Genomic DNA, 22,393 nt, shown 5'->3' with positions numbered 1-22,393 from the left:
AAGATTTAAAAACCCTAAACCATACACAGAGTTTTATTCTTATTGAATATAAAAGCTGCAATAAAATATCTTTTACCGAAAGCAGCCCAAGAATGTAATAAGTGATAACGAGGAGCAACAAACACCAGGAGAACGCGGCTAGCCTTTAAACACGCTAAGGCAGTGTTGTGTACAAATTTCATTGAACGAACCTTTACGCTGAACGTTTTACGGGCAGGGGGGAAGACAATTTCCGAATTTTCCCCTTCCAACGGCATCAGGCGTAAAGCGTCTTGCCAATGAAAATTGTATACAAGAAAATCCACGACTTTTGACGGGTTGCGTTCTCCATGTGTGGGGTGCTGTGCTTGTTGCTCCTAGGTGATAAGGACTATGTTGAGACGATCCGAGGGCACCATGCTCTAGTTTCATCCCGAGCACGAGAGGGAGGGAGGGAAAACGACACCGGGGTGCACTTCAATCGCCTCGGAAGACGTCAGTTTTAGGGAACTAGGTTGATTTGATTGACTCTCAAGAGGAGGAACATAGTCATTACCTTATTTTTCAATTAAATACACTCTTTTTAGAAACGTTTACTGGGCGCCGCCATTATCGTACAGACAACCAACGAGCAAGCCCTCTACCGCAGAAATTCCATACCCCCAAAACCAGTTATTTCATCATCCTCCCCGTAGACTGTAAGATGAACACGTGATGGCGACGCCCAGCGAGAAAGGCAAGCGATTAATGCTCTTTAACTTTACCTTAGTTCGATAGTGAACCATTTGGTCAATTTTTAATCGAAAAATGACATGTTTTTGATTGTATACAAAAAATAGCTTATAAAAAATTTGCACTTTTGTTAAATAATGAAAAACGTTTTTGGATATTAACTGCCACCGTAACCCTTTCGGGGTGCAATGTATGAAGGTTTCCAACCTTATATCTTATCTCACTACGTAGAATGGAACACATCAATCAAGATTTAGCCAGTTCAATATTATTATTGCTTTGATTCTTGCATTTTGATTAATTTAAATGTTAAGTAAATAATGCCATAATCTAAGGAAGTAAGAATAATTTATCACAAAAATTAAGAGAACAATTAAAATTCGAAACCCTAGATTTATATTAAGAATTTACACTTTTATGAAACTTTCAAAATTGTAATTGATAATTTAACATATACAGCCTTAAAAAGGGTATTTGTTAACAGTTTTGCTGATTAAATTATTTCACGACAGCGAAATAAGACCACGAAATTCTTCGTACCTAACTTTACTCGATTTTCGGGCGTCGATCCTTGACTCTGACGACGACGGGCTTGTGTGGTTTGCCGATGGTGGCAAAGTTAATGTGCAAAGTGTCTGATTCGTCCACAGAATCAATGTCGAAGCGACGCATCACAGAACCGATGATATTCCTCATAGAACGAGTGGCGAATCCCCCTCCTGATAAATAACCTCATTTTACAACAAAATTAACAGGAAGGTACCCAAATTATTTCGATTTATCAATTTCCCCAAAAGAAATTGTGAAAGCGAAGTGTCCTAATAAGCTATGGATATATATTTATCATTGTCGTAGACGTAGTTAAAGTCCAGTTTACGGCATACTGTTGCTACGCAACGAGTTTTAATTTTTTTAATTGGTTACCTTAGTTTCTACAAGCCCGTAATAGAGCGTCATTCAACTTTGGTATGTACATTCGTTTTCACGCTCGTCATGAAAATTACATGCATTTTTCTTGATGTCTCAAAGTTGAGTGACGCGCCTTTACACGCGCTAATAGAAACCGAGGCAAAGGCCTTACTTCTGATTTCGGATTACTAGTAGCACGCCAGACTCCTCGCACCATACTGTACTGATGAGCCCCAACTATGGCGAAACCGGTCTACTGTTGGAAATTCTGGCTATTTTCTATAACGTTTAATTCGTTTTCGACTCAAAGTCTTATTTAGTACGAGCTTCGCGTCTCTATTTTATCCTGGAAGATCTATTTTTCCGGAGAAATTGGTATCTCTAATTTATCCTATCAAATGCATTTTTAGCTTTTTCGCGTTTACGTCATTCTTTGAATTCCAGTCCATCGGTGGTTCATATTAAGTCAACCTATTTCAGTAGTGTAGAATATCCGGATTAACCTCTTTTGACTGGTCAAAATTTTTATCCGCTTAGAAAATTTACACAGGCCGACCCGCCTTGACGAATTTCTGGCTACGCTACTGACCGATTTGAGTTAAATTTTGAACACAACTAGCGAGGTACCGTGGCGCTTAATGTTAAATTTCCATCTTTGGTCGAAGATTCTCATCATCCGAATTTAATAATCAGCTAGGTTAATACGACGATAGTCTAGGGTAACCTACGACCACTTCAATCATACATAAACTTCGCCAGATTTAACGTAAATATTTCACGCGTGCTGATTGACATCCACAGAATCGTTTGAAAAATTCGAGCAAATCCTCCCCTTTCGTCACGTGACTCAGGTATATCTTCTGGCGTATCAAAACACGTGATTATATTGTAAACCCTCAAAATTCAATCGATTCTTTGTCCCTTCAATTGTTTATATAACTCACATCAGTGAAAAATAGGTTTCTTAAATGATGTGCCTGATATCCGTTCGCTCACAAGGAGACTACCCGAGGTGTTACACGCCGATTTTGTTCAAACTCGGGGGATTGGTAGACCATCATGTATCTTGAAAAATCCTAAAGGGATTTTATTCAATGGGCAACGGGTTTGCCATGGCAATGAAAAATGTTTTTGACAACATAAAATTGAAATTTTCCCATTGAAAATAACATGAGATTTTGACCAATTTCCCTGTGAAAAAAAATTAAAAAAATTAAAAAAATTGATCAAAATGTGATCAATTTTGATTTTTTCGTCAATTTTTATCAATTTTTTTATTTTGGTATTTTATTTTATTTTTTTAATTTTGTAAAATGTTTCACAGGGGGGGACCCTCGGAATCGGTCAAAATCCCATGTTATTTTCAAAGGGAAAATTTCCATTTTATGTTGTCAAAAACGTTTTTCGTTGCCATGGCAAACCCGTTGCCCATTGAATAAAATCCCTTTAAGATTTTTCAATTTACATGAAGGTCTACCAATCCCCCGAGTTTGAACAAAATCGGTGTGTAACACCTCGGGTAGTGTCCTTGTCAGTGCGGGTTGCGATAGAGGCAATTTAGTTGAAATTTATTTTTACCGATGCAGTTTCTTGGTCCAGCCGAGAAGGGGATGAAAGCGTACTGGTGTCTCTCTTCAGCATTCTCCGAGAGGAACCTTTCGGGCATAAAGGCGTCGGGATTCTTATAGTGCTTCTCACTTCGGTGTATCGGTGGAGAGAAAACCACCACGTCGGTGCCTTTGGGAATCCTCGATTTCTCTAAAAAGCAGCAGCAGACATTGTCGGGAAAACATACATAAATTTAAAGAATATAAAATCTCTGGAGTGGAAATTTACCAATGAAAACGTCTTCTTTCAAAGTCCTAGCGACGATAGGAACCGGTGGAAAAAGTCGCAGAGTTTCCTGTAAGAAATTCAAAGTGTTAAGATGTTACCTAAAGCAGGGTTGCCTGATGTAAATCAATTTGATTTGAATGAAGTGAGATTTTTATAAATTGTGGTTTTAAATCATCTATTATTCTTGAATGTATTGTTGAAAATTTACTACGGTAGGCTCTCTATCAATGTCAATTCAGAGCAAACTAACTAAAGTTTAGTTTTCATTTAGAAATTTCATTTCATTTTAAAAACTAACTAAAGTTTAGTTTTCATTTAGAAATTTCATTTCATTTTAAATAAGGATTTATTTAAAATGTAGATAATGATACCCGTACATAACAAGTTGTCACGACAAAGAGGGATAAAACGTTATAATCAATAAAAATACGATTTAAATCAAATAAATCGATTTTTTCGGTTTTAAGAAAAATCAACAATTCAGGCCAAAGAAATTGTTTTCGCGTTGAAACGGTTACCCCACAAATTAAAAAAAAAGATGGTTAGTACTGTACTTTGTTTGTAAGAAATATATTTAATTTGAACCTAGTTACGGAAATAAATATCGAATGATTTTGAATACCTGATTGCTCAAGAACTGGAAAGTACCCAACGAATGTAAGATGGCGGTAGGATTAAGTAAGATTAGGAATGTATTCATTTCAACCATGAATAACTATAGCATTACCCTTTCTACCACCTGGAACTAAACATTGTAAGATGCGCGGTGCCTATTTCTGTGTTTCACGTCATCATTTAAGAAGTGAAGCCAACTCGATCCACAAACGTTTCTGGGATTGCGCGTTTAACCGGCGAAGAAAATGACTCGTGATTCTTAGAAAAATACCTGTACTTAATCAAAATTACTTAATAATCATAAATAAAGGAATTTATTATTCATATTCTTACTTATTTTCGTTGAATCAAAAAAATGAGTATTAAAATTTTAGAAACTAAATTTCATGCTAAGCCTTGGCACTGAAGTTAGTCAAGATTCAAAACGATTCCCTTCATTACAATTTTGTAGCGGCGGTGCGTAACCCACGTCATAATAACTAAGTCCCTCCCATCTTAGCGACTGAGGCTAGACTAGACTACCTAATGCAGATCGATGTTCATGATTAAAATAAATACATTCATGGTAAGATCAGAACCTTCAATCATTATTTAAGTCACAAATATAGTGAGAAGAAATGGCGGTAAAAATATCAAAGTTAAATTTTTACATTTTAATTTAGACTGTAATGTGATGCATTCTTCCGCGGTTTGAAGGAAAAACGAGGGAGGGACAATGTTTCCAAAATCACAACCTTCAATCACTACTACAGTCACTGGCCCACGTTTGGTCGCGAAACAAAGTCTAATTAAAGTGGATAAAGAAAGGATTGTTTATACCTTGACAACGCACTCGATGTATTTCATTTTAAGGAAATCCTGCGTGGTGACTTCTCTTTCGAAGTCCGTTCCGAAGATGTCGTCCAGTTCATTGTGGATCTTCTCCTGGACCTTCGGGTCGTTACCGATCATGAAAAACGCGTACGACAATGCTGCTGTTGTCGTCTCGAAGCCCTGCATCCAACCCAAAGAGAAAAGGTCACGTCAAAATATTATATGAAGTTGAATTTTTCAATAAAACATTAGTTTATTTTGTAATTTTTGATTCTTATTGCGATGTATTGGCCAAAATCCTCAAATTCTTAACATGAACTACTGCCTGATAACAAAGTTAAAGCTAAGTTGGAACAGCTACAACTGACGTAGAGTTGACTTAGTTGACTAGCACTTTTCAAAGGATAAATAAAACTTATAAATTTTACTCAGTAAGCACATTCCGAGTACTTTCAGAAGTAAATAATCTTCTAGAGAGAAGTGATACTTCTAGTGCTATTCGATTGAAACATGTACCTATGAAGGCTTCAAAATACAGAGGGAAAATACGAAGTTAAATTTTTACTTTTTATAAAATTTTGGCGTTTACCAGTTTAAATTTGAAGCGATATGCGGTATGTACTTCCGGATACTGTGGCGAGAAAATTCCTCCAATTGAAAATGTACCCGGGTTTGTGAAGGTATACGTTTCAATTTTACGACCTATATAAATACTTATCTCGTAATAGAAATGTGAAACACTTCTGGTACTACTTAAATTTCATAATTTAGCATAGTGATCTTCACTCTTTTAATGCAAATTGAGATACATATATGGATAAGTTATACCGTAAATTTTGAATTGATTTAAGGGCACCCCGGAATTTTGGGGAGGACAACCGAGGCAGGAAAGAACACACTTCCGCCATTACTCACTTGTGAAGCGACAGTCTAGAATCATGGAAGAAGAAGGCTAAGGAATAGAAATGAGGCGCGCGATTCACACCCCATGCGAGAACTCCGCCACCCCAGGTGGGAGAATTAGAGGGGTGAAAAAAGGGGTATCGTGGTAAAATATTTGTGACGTAGCATAGAAAAAGAACTGTTTGGCGCCCTCTTTCCATAGAAAAAAAAATTATTTTCAAAATTACGGTGATACTGCTGATTGCATTATTATTAACAAAATATTCGAAATTTTTACTCCAGCTTGTTTACGTTATTTATTACATTTCTAAAGATCACAATTATTATAAAAACAGTAATATGAAAAAAACTTACTTACCTTCCCATTTTATAAACTTTATAGCTAAATTAGATTTAAAATCATCAGCAAAAACAGTTAACACCTGGCCATTGTGGAGATGTTGTAGCTAAGAAATTAACGCGCGCAACCGAACCGCAACGGCCAGAAATATTTTAGTTATCTAGATGGCCGCATCATGGTGCGATGAAGCTAGTTTGCTGTTACGTGTCAATTTTACCTCGATGCGATCCCCATATTTTCAAACCACCCCATTCACCCGTTTGTGGGAGTTGGCATCAAACCGTGGGTAGAACTTCGATACTCAATTCTATTCCTTGGCTTTCTTTTTCCATGTTAGAATATAGTAGGTTCAACGGTCAATGGAGGGAAGTGTGATCCAAATGTTTTTGGGGAGTTTACTTGAAATTACTCCTAAACTGAAAACAGCACCCTCTCAATAATTGATACCATTAATATGGCCACTTTATCCTACACAACTACGCTATCAAATTTAATATCAAATAAATAGTTATTTAAATATTAATTATTTAATTTCACTCTGTTACTGATCATACTAACCCCAAAAATTCGGGGCAAGTGTGATCACGTGAAATCCTTGACCAATCGCAATGAAATTACATACAGAGGTTAAATATGGTGTCTCAATAAAGCTATATATTTTTCGTAGCTCTAAAATAATATCTTTCTAAACTATCTTATATAGCTAGCTAAAGCTTAACCTTTCCTTTTTAAGTAAGTTTACACCAAGAAAAATAAAAATAGTTGTCTTATAAACCATAAATTATTTTACAAAAATTTAATATTGATTAACTATTCACACTGCAAATTTAGAAAGAGTTTTTCCAGATTAAATTTGGACCTAAAATCGCTAAGCACAAGTAGAAGAATATAACGTTTTTTGAACTAAAAGTTATAAAAACTAAATTTAATTTAAATTAATATTGAACATATATAAAATGTGTATAATTAAGTATTTTCCAATATAAATTCATCAAATATTTTATTATAATAATATTTGGGGAAATAATAGGGGGTGATCACACTTACCTCCATTGAAAATTCTTTAAAATTCTGCTGTGGTATCTCACAACGATCGCGTCGGCGGTCATACGATAATTATCGTACAAGTCTATTGCTTTGAGACAATTTTTAAGTCGTACGATAGTTTTAACGACCTACTATAGTATGTTATTTATTGATAATTCTACCTGATGTACTGTAATTCGAATTTAGTATCAATTCGTTTAAAATTGTAACCGATAATATTAGTTTTGGTTTTAGCCAAATATCTTTTCAATAAGCCCCACGAAATATAATTTCGAGCAAGTTTGACGCCAAAAATTTTACCCGGTAATTTACAAGCGTGCGACAATTTGTTTCTGGAAATCGAAAATTTTATGCAATTTTCAAGACCTGACAACCATTCCCCACGATATACATGTATAAAGCAGAATGGGAATATAAAAATTCCTATAACGTTCCCTGCTAAAATAAACCCTGTAGACAATGTAACGAAAGAAACGCATAGATTAAAGTTTTTGGTCACCCAGACTACGGAAAGAGAGAAAGCAACGCATATCTCACCGGAATGGCGATGTTTTCGAGTTCGTGGATGATTTCGTCATCGGAGAAGGAGGCGACCTTCTTGTCTTGTTGCGTGAGGAGCAGGTCAAGCAGGCAAGGGCGGTCGTCTTTGCCTTGGAACTCTTCGATTTCTAGATTACTCAAGTAAATCTTCCTTCTCTCGTTTAGCACCTGAACGCGGAAGGAAAATGAAATGCCCGTTTAGTCAAAGAAAGAGAAAGCTGGTCGTTTCCAAGCTGAAATCTGTCCATGATAGGCAGATTTTGAGAATAACTGTCGTTGATAGACAGATTTTGATAATAACTGTTCATAATGGACATATTTTGAGCTTAACTGTCCATGATTGGCAGATATCGAGAATATCTGTCCATAATGGACTATTTGGAGATTAACTTTGCTGAGTGTACAGATTTTGAAAATAACTGTCGCTAATGTACAGATTTCGAGAATATCTGTTTTGGGAATTACTGTCTATAAAGGAAAATTTTGTATAATACCTATACAATGTTAAAAATAATGGTTTATAAAACGACTAAAATTGGACTTTTAATTTTTTTTAACCCATTTAGGTACTAAAAAAGGTCTAATAATTTATATTAGACCCATTTTACTCTTTCATGTTTAATACATTTAATTAACATTAATATATTTGGGGAAAACACTATATATACCTGAAGTACAGAGATTTTGAGAGTAACTGCTTATAATTGACATATTTGTGTAAACAACTGCCCGTAATAGAAATATTTGGAGATAATATTTTCCATATTAGTAATTGTATTTGGGGAAAAAAAACTTGGGTTTCTCGTACATACCGATCTGAAGTAGTTTTGCGTGAAAATGGCGTGTTTCTGGCTCTCTCTTCCAAGTGCGACACGGGAGAAAATGAAGTTGGGAAACAACCAAGGGTGGTACACACGTTGAGCGGCGATCTCCATGAACCTGAAATACGAAAATTTCAGGTAACCCGGCCAACAAGAATAGTGCATTAAAATTCGCTAGCTCAATTGGGCCTAAAACACATGAGATTATGCCCCCTCAAAGTACAAGTGTTGGTCATCATCTGATTTAACACTTAAAACAATTATCGATCTGATTTCGTAGCTTAAACGAACTTGGCGCTGTATGTAACTTCCATGTAGGAATCTACTTCGTCAGCTAAAGTTTGTTTGAAAATAAAAACCCTTTAACAATGAAAACTGGCGTTTATTTTGTCGACAAATTATTGAAAAATAAAAGTGGAGTATTATAAGCACTCCCTGCGTATCTGAAGCTTCTTATTTATAAATTTGAGGCTGGTAGGTATTACAATCAACATAACCTGTTAGTCGTTCTGCCAACTAAGAGAGATAAAGACTTCGGCTTGAAAAGGAGCCACGCCTCTAAAGCTCGCCGTGATTGTAAATATTACAAATAAACCTTTTTAATCAGTCATGAAGTATCGTGTCTCTTTTATACAATTTTACTAAATAAGAGAGATAAAGCTGTAACTGCTCTTTAGTAGCTTAAGTATATAGTGTATCGTCTATTTAGAAGAGCTTTGTGAGGACCTAAATCGAGTCTGTTCGCCACATTTAATAATGTGCGACAAATGATAAAATCAGAACTCGAACATTTTCCAGGCAATCAACGTCCTTGTAGACTTAGACCGTTAGACGACTTTGGTAATAACTCGATTTGAGAAGAATTATTAGGGGATATCAGTTTTAATCAAGAACACGTTGAAGTAACTAAGAACTATGAAAATTTTTAATGCTGGCGAAATGACTGGCGCCGTCAAGAGCCTACTTTTTATATAGTCGTGGACGGGGTGGTTTATAAATTATAATTTATTATTATTATACCCAGACGGTGCTATAGGCAAATCATTAGGGCGCTTCCATTCTGAGAAGCATAACATCATGGGAGCAGGGACAATTGGTCGATACTTTTCTCCTTTTCTGGAACAAAAGGTGTAACCCTTTTACGCTAAATTTAACTATTAGCTTATTCAAGGTCATAATATTGGACTACAATTTTTAAGAGGGTAAGCTGTTAAAATCGTCTGCTTGACCAGAATTTATCTGCTAAAATGGTCGCAGACAGCCATTTTGGTAAAAACGTTTTTATCCTAACTCGCACTATTCGAAGTAAAATAACGTCAAAGGGTTACTCTTCTTACTCTACTCCGAAATCCCAGATCAAGCGAAAAGAATCTACATAATGTTTTTGTACATAGTTCTCAGTTTCTTTAAAGTTTTTTGGTTTCTAATACCAGAATGAGATGGCCGATTACCTTTCAATGGATCGCAAAACCTGATTCTCTCCCGTTGTTTGAACTTGAAGATTACGTCCTGTCGTAGCCTCTACAAGGATTAAACGTTAATTACATCCTTCGTATTTTTTAAATTTATGTAACATTAAATTCCGTACTGCGCTTAAAGAGTGATTGCTGCAATATTTACATTATTATAAGTAACATAAAATCGATAAATATGCCAGATAGGTTAATTGGTCAATACCGAAGATTGTAGGTGTACAGAAAAATAATAACGAAAGATCACCACATCGTTGGCAATTTCGTTAAATTTACTAATTTGTTTTCTATCTAATCCCTCTTTCAGGCAATCATGATATAAGAATTCGGGTTCCTTTAAGTCATAAATACTGAAGCTATAGTTAAAAAATAACTTTTCTTCTCTTAGCCCAGTTTTAGAAGTCTCGTCTCAAAAGGGTATAAGCATATGTAAAATAACAACCATAAGTATACAAATTAGCAAACATTATCAGATAACTAATTTTCAGAGTTAATGCCCCTAGTGGTTAAATATACCCAAGGCGAAATATATTACTGCCAAGGACGAAATACATGTATACTACTCAGTTCGAGAGGGAGAGTATATCAGTAAGGGTACCCAAATGGGTGATCTTTACTAAATGATCACTGTCTCGACCTTGAAAATGGCCATCTCGACCTTTAAAGCGAGAAAGACCTTCAAAATGCTTATCTCGAAAATATACTAACTTTTATTTATAAAAAATAATACTAATAAAAGCGAAGCGATCTCGACCTGGAAAATGGTAATCTCAACCTTTCAAATTAGTCATTTGGACACCTTTGGTATACAGGAAAGAAATTCCTAATAGTCGGTATGAATTATCACAAATTCCTCACCCATTACGATGTCGAAGGTGCAAGCTCCGATTAGGGGTCCTAAAGTTATTTCGTCGTTTTCCATTGTGTGCATTTTGTTGACCAATATTTCGGCGTGGCTGCTCATGACATCTTGGAACCTCTCCAACATTTTAGTGTGAAAAACTGGGTTGATCGTCTTACGATGCAATTTCCAGATTTCGTCACCACTGTGAAGAACTCGATTTAATATTCATAGTATTTATTTTCCCACGTGGAGACTATGTGTCAGTTGGAGTTTAACTAAATATCTGTCCGTTTTGTGATTACATTATTTTCAAAAAAAAAAACAATTTAATAGTGGCGTAGCGGAGTGGTTAGCTCTTTCGCCTCGCTGTTAAAGGAACTGGAAGCTATCTCCGATTGTGGCACTGAGTTAGATGTTAGCGGTAATAGTAAATGTAGGGAGCTGTTGGCTCGCGTGGCATGAAGGGCTTGCCACCCCCTCCTACGTATTGTAACCCGGCCACCTGAATGAATGGTATTAAAAGCTACTCTAGGACTTGGGCCTAAGGTGGTATCTTGGGTTGTTATTGTTATTAATAAAAACAATTAGATTTCTCTTGGAATTTTTTTTATTTAATCTAGATGTTGATGGCCTCAGCCAAGTTTGAGTTTTAATCGTTTCCAACATTTGAAGTAGCGATAAATACGTTATGCTCTTACGTGATTGTTGGAACTGAAATCCCGCCCACATAAATTGCTCACATTCGACTTTATCTGTGCATTATAAGTAGTTACACGTCACGTGAAAAAACTGAACGCCGATGAGTCTCATTAAATCGAATGCAAAGTTCTAGATTTACTAATATCACCAGTAGATTCTCAGAAGCTGCTTTCTGGCACTAGTTACGTTAAAAACAAATTGTTCCGCGTATTAGCAGACGATTTTTGGATTTAAAATAACGGCTCCAAGAAAAGAGAAAGTGTGTGAGGTTTGATCAGTGTCTGATCCCCGTTCACAGAGTCAGGGTCATCTTCACCTCCGGGTGTCGATACGTAAAGTGGTTATTCTCGATTCAACCAACATTCCCGTGTCGTAGTTAATATCTATTAAACTTCTTACCGAGACGTAATGAGTCCATCTCCAAGCACTTTTTTCAGCGGTCTGTAGAAAATTGATTTCGCAATTTCCGTTTGACTTTTCAAGATCACCTGTCGGCAACGATTTAAAATAATATTAATGTTATAACGTTTCTATATTTTAAAATATTATAGTTATTGTAAGGTCTACAACATTGTCAATTCAGTCTAATGCTTGTTTTCCACTGGCGCGCGCAACGACGCGTTTCTCAGCTTTGAAACGTTCAAACGTTTTTACGCGCGTAAAGAAAATAACATTATGACGCGCGCTAGTGGAAAACAAGCTTAAGACGTGAAACTTTCTAGCAGAGGTCGTCACCAACAAAAATTTATCTCTGTATTTAGTCACATTTCATTCATTCGTAGAATCATAGTGGAAGATAATATATGCGATCGAAAAATGAAGTGACTAAACGAAGCGATGGTGGTGAAAATTTATCTTCTTTCATTAGTTAGAGTATAAAAGCAGACCAAGATTGTGTTAATTGATACTGTCGGGAGGAAGACTATGCTAAGAAGATCCAGGGCCTCTTAGTTTTATTTAGCAAGATTTTGGGAATAATAATAATAAAATTTGGGGACCAATAATGAGTTAACGGGATTACTCTTCGAGCGTGAGTTTAATTGGGAGCAAAGGCTGAAATCGCATTGATCAAAATTAAATTGAGAGAATCTCGCCATGAAAACTGGTTTCATGCGATAATGTGAACACGGCTGTAGTCAGAAATTTCAAACCTCCGCACATGAAAAGGTTGTTTTGTTGTAAAAGACAATCAGTGTTTTCCCTTTCCCGTACTTTCATTGAATGCCCGCGTGTACTGAGGGTTAGGCTAACCCAAGGGGTAAACGTGAGAGGTAGTTGAATATTGGCTGACCCGTCGGCAGTGGCGTAGCTAGCATGGGTGACACCCGGGGCGGATATCACACTCTTAAAAACGTTGGGTTAAATGATTTTGGTTATTTAATTTTTAACTACTTTTTGAGTCAAAAATAACCCAAATGTAGTTGAAAATCTTGAAACGCAAAATTTGGGTTAAACAAAATTAGGTTGTTCTTAAGATAATATAATAGCAACCCAAAATTGGGTCATACTATCGAATTTAAAGTTCTCACGCGCCAAAGACGATATGAGCATCGAAAATGTGTCCATCGAACTTGTAGTCTTTGGAAGACTGGAAATTAAAAATTTTGCGCCATTCTTGCATCGTTTCCATGAGTGCTTGAAAGGATTCTTAATTTTTGATTCTAAAGGTATAGAATATTTTTAATTTATTTTCTATTTATAATTTAAATTTTTCCAATATTTTAAATTTATTTTTATGTTTTGTTGATATTTCAGCGGAAGAACGTAATGAGCTCCCACGTTTAAATTTATTGCAAATTGCCAAGGCCTTACGATATTCTTTCAAGTGTGATCAAATTTATAAATGGATGTTTTTGTGGAAACAAAATTGAATGAGTGGTCAATTTATAGGCATCTTTATATCCCCATAGAAAAAAATCTTATCGTTATTAAAATAACCCATTTTGGGTGAAAACGAAAACCACCCAATATTTTGTTTGTTTAAATACTGACCCAACAATGGGTAAAAAAACAACCCAATTAATTGTTAAATTATAACCCAAAATTTAGTCATATATTAACCATATTTTGGGCTAATGTTCAATCCATATTTGGGTAACTTATAAATTTAACCCAAAATAGCGTTGTGAAAATAACCCTTTTTGGGTAAAAACTAAAACAACCCTATATTTTGTTTGGTTAAATACTGACCCAACAATGGGTAAAAAAACAACCCAATTTGGGTCAAAAACAACCCAATATTTTTAAGAGTGTACTTACTAGTGTCTAGTTTGTGTAAGTTTTTATTTTTTTAACGGTCGGGTGTCACCCCCAAATCACGCCCAAAACGGGTGGCACCCGGGGCGGGCCACCCCCACCACCCCCCTAGCTACGCCACTGCCCGTTGGCTGACAGAAGTTGAACTTCCTATCAGGAAACAGTTGCCCATAAATAAAAGGTACAGTTGGCCGACAGCTTGGTGCCGACTCCTAAAAGGTCAGTTAGCAGACTTAGAGAACCGGTTGTTTTAAACATTCTTTAAAAATTAACAGTGCAGTGGCTGTTTCAGACCCGTAAAAGCAAATGCTCGTAAAATACTAGTTCACTGCCTTAGTATATCGTTGTTTGGTGAAAATTGGACCGGAGTGGGCGAAAACGTGATCTTTGGAAGCGATGAAAAGCGTGAAAACCAGCAAGCATAAATGCTGTCTGTCCCACTCAAGGTCTAACTGCGAAAAAATCTTCGAAACCACAAGCCACTCTACGCGTGACAAAATTATGTAGTGTGGCAACATCGTTATAGGTTTTTGCTGTAAAACGTGATCTTTGGAAGTAATAAAAAGCTTGAAAACCGGTATGTGCAAATGCTGTTGGGCCGACTACCATTAAATCTTTAAAAAGCACTCATAATATACGCCACTTATGGGAGTATGCTATTCTATATTTATGGTGGATCAACGAACTTATCATTTCTTCCACCATGTTTATCAGAAGCTACGTGTAGGGGTGATTAGCGCTAATTATAAAAAGTCGTAGGGCGTGTTCTTTAAAGGGAGTATGAACTAAATCGAAAAATCTTCTACAAACACGAACGACGTCTTGTTTTTTTTAACATAACTAGCGCCGATCACTTCTAGGTTCTGTTAAACCTGGCGGTGTTAAAAGCGTTGATCCACCATAAATATAGAAGTTCATACTCCCTTTGGTCGATTGTTCTACTTATTGACCTAGGTACTTATTTGTGTTATTTATTAACTATTTCGAAAATACCAAAGATTATTTAAAAATTCTGTTTAAAGTGTTGGTTGCACGATAAATCGATAGTAATAAAAACGAATGAATGCGGGCTTGTTTTGAAGCCCAGCACGTTCTCTTTCCAAAAATGTCATTGTCGAAACAAATTTCCAAGCCTAAGTGTATTAACTTTGAGTCCGAAACTGACCTTTTTCGCTCCCCAAAATCCTGAAATTTTCGGCGAATTTCTCTCCTCCGTAGCACGAGCAATTTGGGGCAAATCAAAGCTGTAGTTTTATTCCTAAAATAGAAGGAACTGAAGTGGAGGGATTCTGTTTACTTGTAGAAGTTTTCAAACCAGAGGTTTTTAATCATAATATTAGGCTTATTATCGAAATATAAAAAAAAAATTTAGCGCGCGCGTCCCGACGTTTATCAAAAAATTTACGAGGAGCCTTCGGTTTCATATCGTTTTTCTACTACGTAGGCTTGTTTTTGCCTATTTCAATTACTACTGCGTAGGACTTTTTCCTGGGTGTTAAATCAACCTACTTTTAATCCCAGATGTAAAGAAATGTATTACAGCCAATGATACGCTTCGCATTTTCTGACGTCATGGGTACCGAGAAGTCTGGAAATTCGCCGAAAAACTCGATTTCCACCATTTCGACTTCTTTTTATAATAATTCAAAGACCACTTAACCGATTTTGATGAAATTTTCTGGACTTGCTATAAAATGTTTGCTCTATCTAATGAATCATTAATTAGTCATTGCTAAAATTTCGTGCAACCAACACTTTAACTATTTTCCAAAGTATGTTACAGATTTGCGCCATAAACAATAAATAAAATAAAGTAAGTTAATTTTTGGATTGTGAAAATATGATAAATTTCAACACTTTTGGAAACATGGTACAAAACCCCCAAAGAGGATTTTGAATATTGGCTGGCGAACAATAAGTTCATTCAAGACTGCATTTATTTATAATCAGGGAGAATGAATATGTCTAATTAACTAGTGTTAATTAGTCCATGGAGCCACAGTGTCGCCGTGAATTACGGAAAGTCACTCTGCCCATGCTATCGATCGCCCGGAGTGTTGTGTAGCGCCATCTTTCGACGACGCGGCGTAGCGTAACTAGACCAATCATTCTCGTGTCATTTGCACTTACCTCTGCCGTTTCTGGAGCACTCAAGATGACCACATTCCTCAGGCCGACCTTTAGGAGAAATATGCCCTTTTCGCCGCACATTTTCGACATAGCAAACAGCGCTACAACGGCACCTGAAATTAGTGAAATTCTTCTTAGTGTCAATACACAGTGAGAGCTGATCGCGAAAATTTTGTGTTAGGCCTAATGAAGATGTTATGCGTCGGCTGAAAAAATGGGTGTTGGGTTAAAACCTGCCTTAAAGAGATGGTGTAAGCTAGGACACATATCTAATTTTGTGACTTTAATTTTAATAACTTAATACTTGTTTTCAGTGCCATAACATATATATTATACAATTATGCCACCATCCTCCTACGCATTGTAACCCGGCCAACTGAATTAATGACTTTAAAAGTCACTTGATGATGGTGCCTTGATTATTATTATTAATTGAAATTGGCCTTTTATATTTTGGGCCGTAATTGAAACTTGGTAACTAGACATTTACAGTGGCGCCGTTACAATTTTTTAACATGATTAATTTACTTTTTTTATTTCTGAGTAGTAAAAATTTTCGCTTAATTTTTGTTGATAGACCGGAATCATGAGAAAAATACTCCATTATTCAAATGAAATCGCGACCGAGCATCCCTATCGAGGGAATCACAAATCTTTTCCACCCAAATGCACCAGATATAGAGCTAAACATATTAGGCCTAAAGTTATTCGCTTATATTGCGCTGGTGTTTAATATTTGGGTGAAATCTGTCCAATATCAGAGCCATTCGTGCAATCTAGAGTCGAGTTAAGTAGTTTCTTTTTCCAAGGTTAAACTGGTAACATTATTTTTCTATAAAACGTATTTCGTTAGCGCTAATTATTTCTTGCGCGATAATTAAAAGTTTAGAAAAGTTTTTCTACGCAGCTAAGTGTTTTAATGCGAAAGTAATCCCAAAAATTGTTGCGGTTTTTTTAAAGAACGCATTGTAGGTTATATTTCTTTTAAAGAAGTATTTACATAAGCTATACGATAAATGTATTAGTAGTAAAATATCTGAATACATTTTGTGATAAAAGGTTTTAAATCCCACACATTTTACACCTGAATAAAATACTTCTCGTGTGTTATAAAAAGTATCTCAACAATATCCATTAAAGGCGATTTGTTGGCCACCAAGTGAAATCTTAAAACCAATATTTGACCAGTTGATGAGTTTATGCGTTTAAATATTTACTATACATAGATATAACATTTTGTAAGTGTCCATGAACATCTTAATAATTTTCAATATCCATGGGATGTGACATTTTGTAAATGTCTAACAACATCTTCTATCTGTTCAATGTCCATAGATATTGCATTTTATAAATATCCATCAACGTATTTGAAAATATTCAATGTCCATAGATATTGCATTTTATAATTATCCATCAACGTATTTGAAAATGTTCAATGTCCAAAGATATTGCATTTTATAAATATTCATCAACATCTTGAAAATGTTAAATTTTCCCGGATATAACATTTTCAAATGTCAAACAGCATCTTAAAAATGTTCAATGTCCATAGATATTACATTTGATAAATGTCCATCAACATTTTAAAAATATTCATGGTCCATGAACATATTTCATCTTCATTTTCAAATGAGGTAATTTGAATTTTTAAATTTTGTTGATTTACGATTTATTGGGAAATTTAGAATTTTAAGAAAAGGTCGTATTAAAATAATTGTATGGTATGATTTACCTGCTCCGAGTGGACAGTCCTTGAGGGGTCGATTCATCATATAATACAAGATATGTCCGAAGGGGAAAACGGGCTTCAACGTGGGCAGAGCTTTGGTCCATTCTCCGTCTTTTCTCTTGATCGCCAGGTACCCCAAAAGGCCCGTGAGAAGGACGAGGAAGGCCGAGAAGATCGGCGAAATTAGAACTTCCATTTCTGACGGCGTTTACTTTCTGTATGAACCCTTCTTCCTAACTATCTTCAAAGAACTTTTCTATAAAGTATTATCTCAAGGTCAACTGCTTGTTTTCGTCCCGAAAGAAATTAAGCTTCTCTACGACATTTGAATTCCAATGATGCGACCTGATTTTAAGCCGAGATTATTTTAAATTATTTTACGGCTAAATTACTAAAATAAATTACGAGAAACGGTGGAGAAATTTCAAGGATATTCTTGGTTTTCTTTCATATTAAAACTGCCTTTTTTTAAAGATTAAGTAAAGTATTAACTAAGCGTGCTCTTCTTTCTTTCTAAAATTTTAAGTTCAAAACAAAACAAAACTTCTTTTTAAAAAACCCAACTAAAAATATTTTGAATAACCACAATCAGGGTTAAATCAAAGGCCCTTAAATTAAAACTAATGTTTTCATATTACCGAGCGTATGGACTTCCATGCTTTCTGGTGGATCATCGAATTTCTCATTTCTGCCACCAGGTTCAAAAGAAGTTAGAAATGATTAGTGATACCACGCTAGTTACCGATAATTAATTTAATCATTATTAAATGATTTAATTGTTTAATTGTTTTAATCATAATTAAATGATTTAATTGTTTAATTGTTTTAATCATAATTAAATGAATTAATTGTTTAATTGTTGTAATCATAATTAAATGATTTAATTGTTTAATTGTTTTAATCATAATTAAATGATTTAATTGCTTAATTGTTTTAATCATAATTAAATGATTTAATTGTTTAATTGTTTTAATCCTAATTAAATGATTTAATTGTTTAATTGTTTTAATCATAATTAAATGATTTAATTGTTTAATTGTTTTAATCATAATTAAATGATTTAATTGTTTTAATCATAATTAAATGATTTAATTGTTTAATCATAAATATTTAATTTTATAACCATGGTGGAAGTTCTATACTAAATTTACAAAATTATTGCACGACGGATACTTCATGGTTCAATATTTTATTAAAATTAAAGGTTTACGCTAGCTTTCGGGTCGAAACCCCTCTTCAGGCGTTCTGTTTACAATTGTAAATGATTTAATTGTTTTAATCATAAATAAATGATTTAATTGTTTTAATCATAATTAAATGATTTAATTGTTTTATTCATAATTAAATGATTTAATTGTTTTAATCATAATTAAATGATTTAATTGTTTTTATCATAATTAAATGATTTAATTGTTTTAATCATAATTAAATGATTTAATTGTTTTAATCATAATTAAATGATTTAATTGTTTTAATCATAATTAAATGATTTAATTGTTTTAATCATAATTAAATGATTTAATTGTTATAATCATAATTAAATGATTTAATTGCTTTAATCATAATTAAATGATTTAATTGTTTTAATCATAATTAAATGATTTAATTGTTTAATTGTTTTAATCATAATTAAATGATTTAATTGTTTAATTGTTTTAATCATAATTAAATGATTTAATTGTTTAATTGTTTTAATCATAATTAAATGATTTAATTGTTTAATTGTTTTAATCATAATTAAATGATTTAATTGTTTAATTGTTTTAATCATAATTAAATGATTTAATTGTTTAATTGTTTTAATCATAATTAAATGATTTAATTGTTTAATTGTTTTAATCATAATTAAATGATTTAATTGTTTAATTGTTTTAATCATAATTAAATGATTTAATTGTTTAATTATTTTAATCATAAGTAAATGATTTAATTGTTTAATTGTTTTAATCATAATTAAATGATTTAATTGTTTAATTGTTTTAATCATAATTAAATGATTTAATTGTTTTAATCATAATTAAATGATTTAATTGTTTTAATCATAATTAAATGATTTAATTGTTTTAATCATAATTAAATGATTTAATTGTTTTAATCATAATTAAATGATTTAATTGTTTTAATCATAATTAAATGATTTAATTGTTTTAATCATAATTAAATGATTTAATTGTTTTAATCATAATTAAATGATTTAATTGTTATAATCATAATTAAATGATTTAATTGCTTTAATCATAATTAAATGATTTAATTGTTTTAATCATAATTAAATGATTTAATTGTTTAATTGTTTTAATCATAATTAAATGATTTAATTGTTTAATTGTTTTAATCATAATTAAATGATTTAATTGTTTAATTGTTTTAATCATAATTAAATGATTTAATTGTTTAATTGTTTTAATCATAATTAAATGATTTAATTGTTTAATTGTTTTAATCATAATTAAATGATTTAATTGTTTAATTGTTTTAATCATAATTAAATGATTTAATTGTTTAATTGTTTTAATCATAATTAAATGATTTAATTGTTTAATTGTTTTAATCATAAGTAAATGATTTAATTGTTTAATTATTTTAATCATAAGTAAATGATTTAATTGTTTAATTGTTTTAATCATAATTAAATGATTTAATTGTTTAATTGTTTTAATCATAATTAAATGATTTAATTGTTTAATTGTTTTAATCATAATTAAATGATTTAATTGTTTAATTGTTTTAATCATAATTAAATGATTTAATTGTTTTATTGTTTTCTAGATGTTAAAGGGGAACGACCAAGCTTTTACAAATATGGCCTTATTTCCGTATCAAAAGATTAACAAGACGTTCAATATACTAACACGTACATTTTTTTGTCTTGAAAAAATTGTTTTTGGCCCAAAAAGTTGAAACGAAAAATAACGCCAGGTGTTTGGGTTTGAATTTTCACCGCCATCTTAAGGGCTGCCGCCAGCGCCCCTAACCCCGTATGAACGATTTGCGAACTATCCTAACTTTTAAAATCGCGCAATTTAGGCTTAAGTCTCTTATATCTGGAACGCGCCGCTCGTGCAAAACAAATTTTTTGCGTCTTCACCGGTGCGTGCTTTTACGTTGTTTTTCTGTCTCACCGACTTCTCACCAGGTGTCGCGGCGGACGCGCGCTTTTCGATTTCCCGAAATTTCTTTATTTTATTAAAAATTAACCACTCAATATTTTTTGTTGCGGTTTTCGCCATAAAGTTTACTTGACCGCTCACGTTTAATATTAAAAATAATGGTATTAGGTTTGAAACTAAAATACACCGAAAAAGGTATAGCGTTTTCATTTTCCCCCACTTTCGTTCCACCCATCCAATGTCCCAGAAAATAGGCGTTTATAAAACATTAATTCTCCGCGCTTATCGTCTTTGTAGCAAATTTGAGTTTGTACTTAATGAATTTTTATATTAAAAAAATGTAGCGGTTAGTAGAGGTTTTAAACGATACGTAATAGATTTTTTTTAAATAAAATTAAAATACGAAAAACCAAAATTAACACTAATCTAATACCTCAATTTAAACAAAATAAAAACAAAAAATACGTTTCATTAACGTATGATGGAAATACCTCCTTGGCAATCAGTAATGTTTTAAAGAAAAAACATATAAAAGTATCGTTTAAACCTCAGAACCAAATTAACAAGGTGGCAAACTTGCCAAAATATACCTATCCTCGGAAGAATTTGCCCTTGGGTATATTAACTTCTGGACACGGTACTCAATTATATTTCGCCATCAAAAGAGTCCTCCAAAAAAATGTTACCCGTCAGATCAAAATATCGCGAAAGCGAAAGATTAAGCGGAAAAGGGACGCGAGAGCGTAAACGAATTCCCCTTGACGTTTTACAGTTTCGGTCAAATAAATCGACCATGAAAACGAGGCTTAATGTTAGTTTCTAAAATTAATTTCGACCATCCTAGTGTATTAAAACTATTAAGGTAACTAATCCAAAACGATTTTCATTGAAGTCTTTAAAAACTTTGAGACAAAGGGCGATAATCGACCTTGAAATTTTCTCACGTACGCTCGTTTATCTTCAGAACGCAGCGAGAGCACGTCGGTCTTGAAGGAATCACAACTGTGACCTCGGAGATCTCGGAAGATAAAGAATTATTCGTATAAGTTTAAACCAGGAATTAATTAATAATGTGGGTAGCCCGGTATATGCTTCGGCATTTCGAAATTAAGAGCGTGTGTTTTATCAAGTGTCAACCGTTTTGATTGCAACTTTGGGTATCATAACTTTCTATTTCTTGATCAATTCCTAATTAATTTTGGTCAATATCGGTTCCTCGAGTATTAAAGTCGGCGAAAAAAGAGATCCACCAAATATTTCCATCTGATAGGAACAAAAAATGTGGGTGTTTGTGGGTGAGTTTGCACGTGCGAGGGTGTGCACGCTTTCGTGTGGGTGTGAGTATGTTACGGTTAATGATTCAGATGTTTCATGCTTACTTGAAGCAGAAAAACCCTCAGTGGGAAAGTACACAAAATCTTGAGCAAGACAATCTGGACTCATGATTAAAAGATTTATGCATTCTTTATTAAATGGTTAAAAATTGTTAATTTTAAAATCGATAGTAAATATTAAATATGATTAGATGATTTATATGATTAGAAAATAATTAAATTGATTAGTTCGTTTATAAACTAAGTGTAATTGAAATGATTAGTTAGTAAATAAATTAGATAGT

The 22,393-nt window shown here is 33.5% G+C and overlaps 1 protein-coding gene across 1 annotated transcript; it reads right to left on the bottom strand.

Moving 5' to 3' along the window:
• Positions 1 to 1,085: 1,085 nt before the first annotated feature.
• On the bottom strand, positions 1,086 to 17,861 carry LOC149957493 (cytochrome P450 4V2-like). Its single transcript, XM_090167059.1, has 11 exons — positions 17,669 to 17,861; positions 15,937 to 16,049; positions 11,950 to 12,038; positions 10,866 to 11,053; positions 9,987 to 10,056; positions 8,527 to 8,653; positions 7,712 to 7,882; positions 4,891 to 5,064; positions 3,457 to 3,523; positions 3,199 to 3,378; positions 1,086 to 1,430 (listed from the first exon to the last, which is right to left on the bottom strand). Exons 1-11 carry the CDS (start codon positions 17,859 to 17,861, stop codon positions 1,258 to 1,260), a joined length of 1,545 nt encoding a protein of 514 aa, XP_090023185.1. The 3' UTR covers positions 1,086 to 1,257.
• Positions 17,862 to 22,393: the final 4,532 nt, after the last annotated feature.

Source organism: Leiobunum rupestre, chromosome 2 (genome assembly GCF_980474605.1).
Source record: "Leiobunum rupestre chromosome 2, qqLeiRupe1.1.hap1, whole genome shotgun sequence".
Classification (NCBI taxonomy): domain Eukaryota; kingdom Metazoa; phylum Arthropoda; class Arachnida; order Opiliones; family Sclerosomatidae; genus Leiobunum; species Leiobunum rupestre.
Note: the sequence above shows the minus strand (reverse complement) of the source record. Positions and strands in the feature narration are given on the sequence as shown.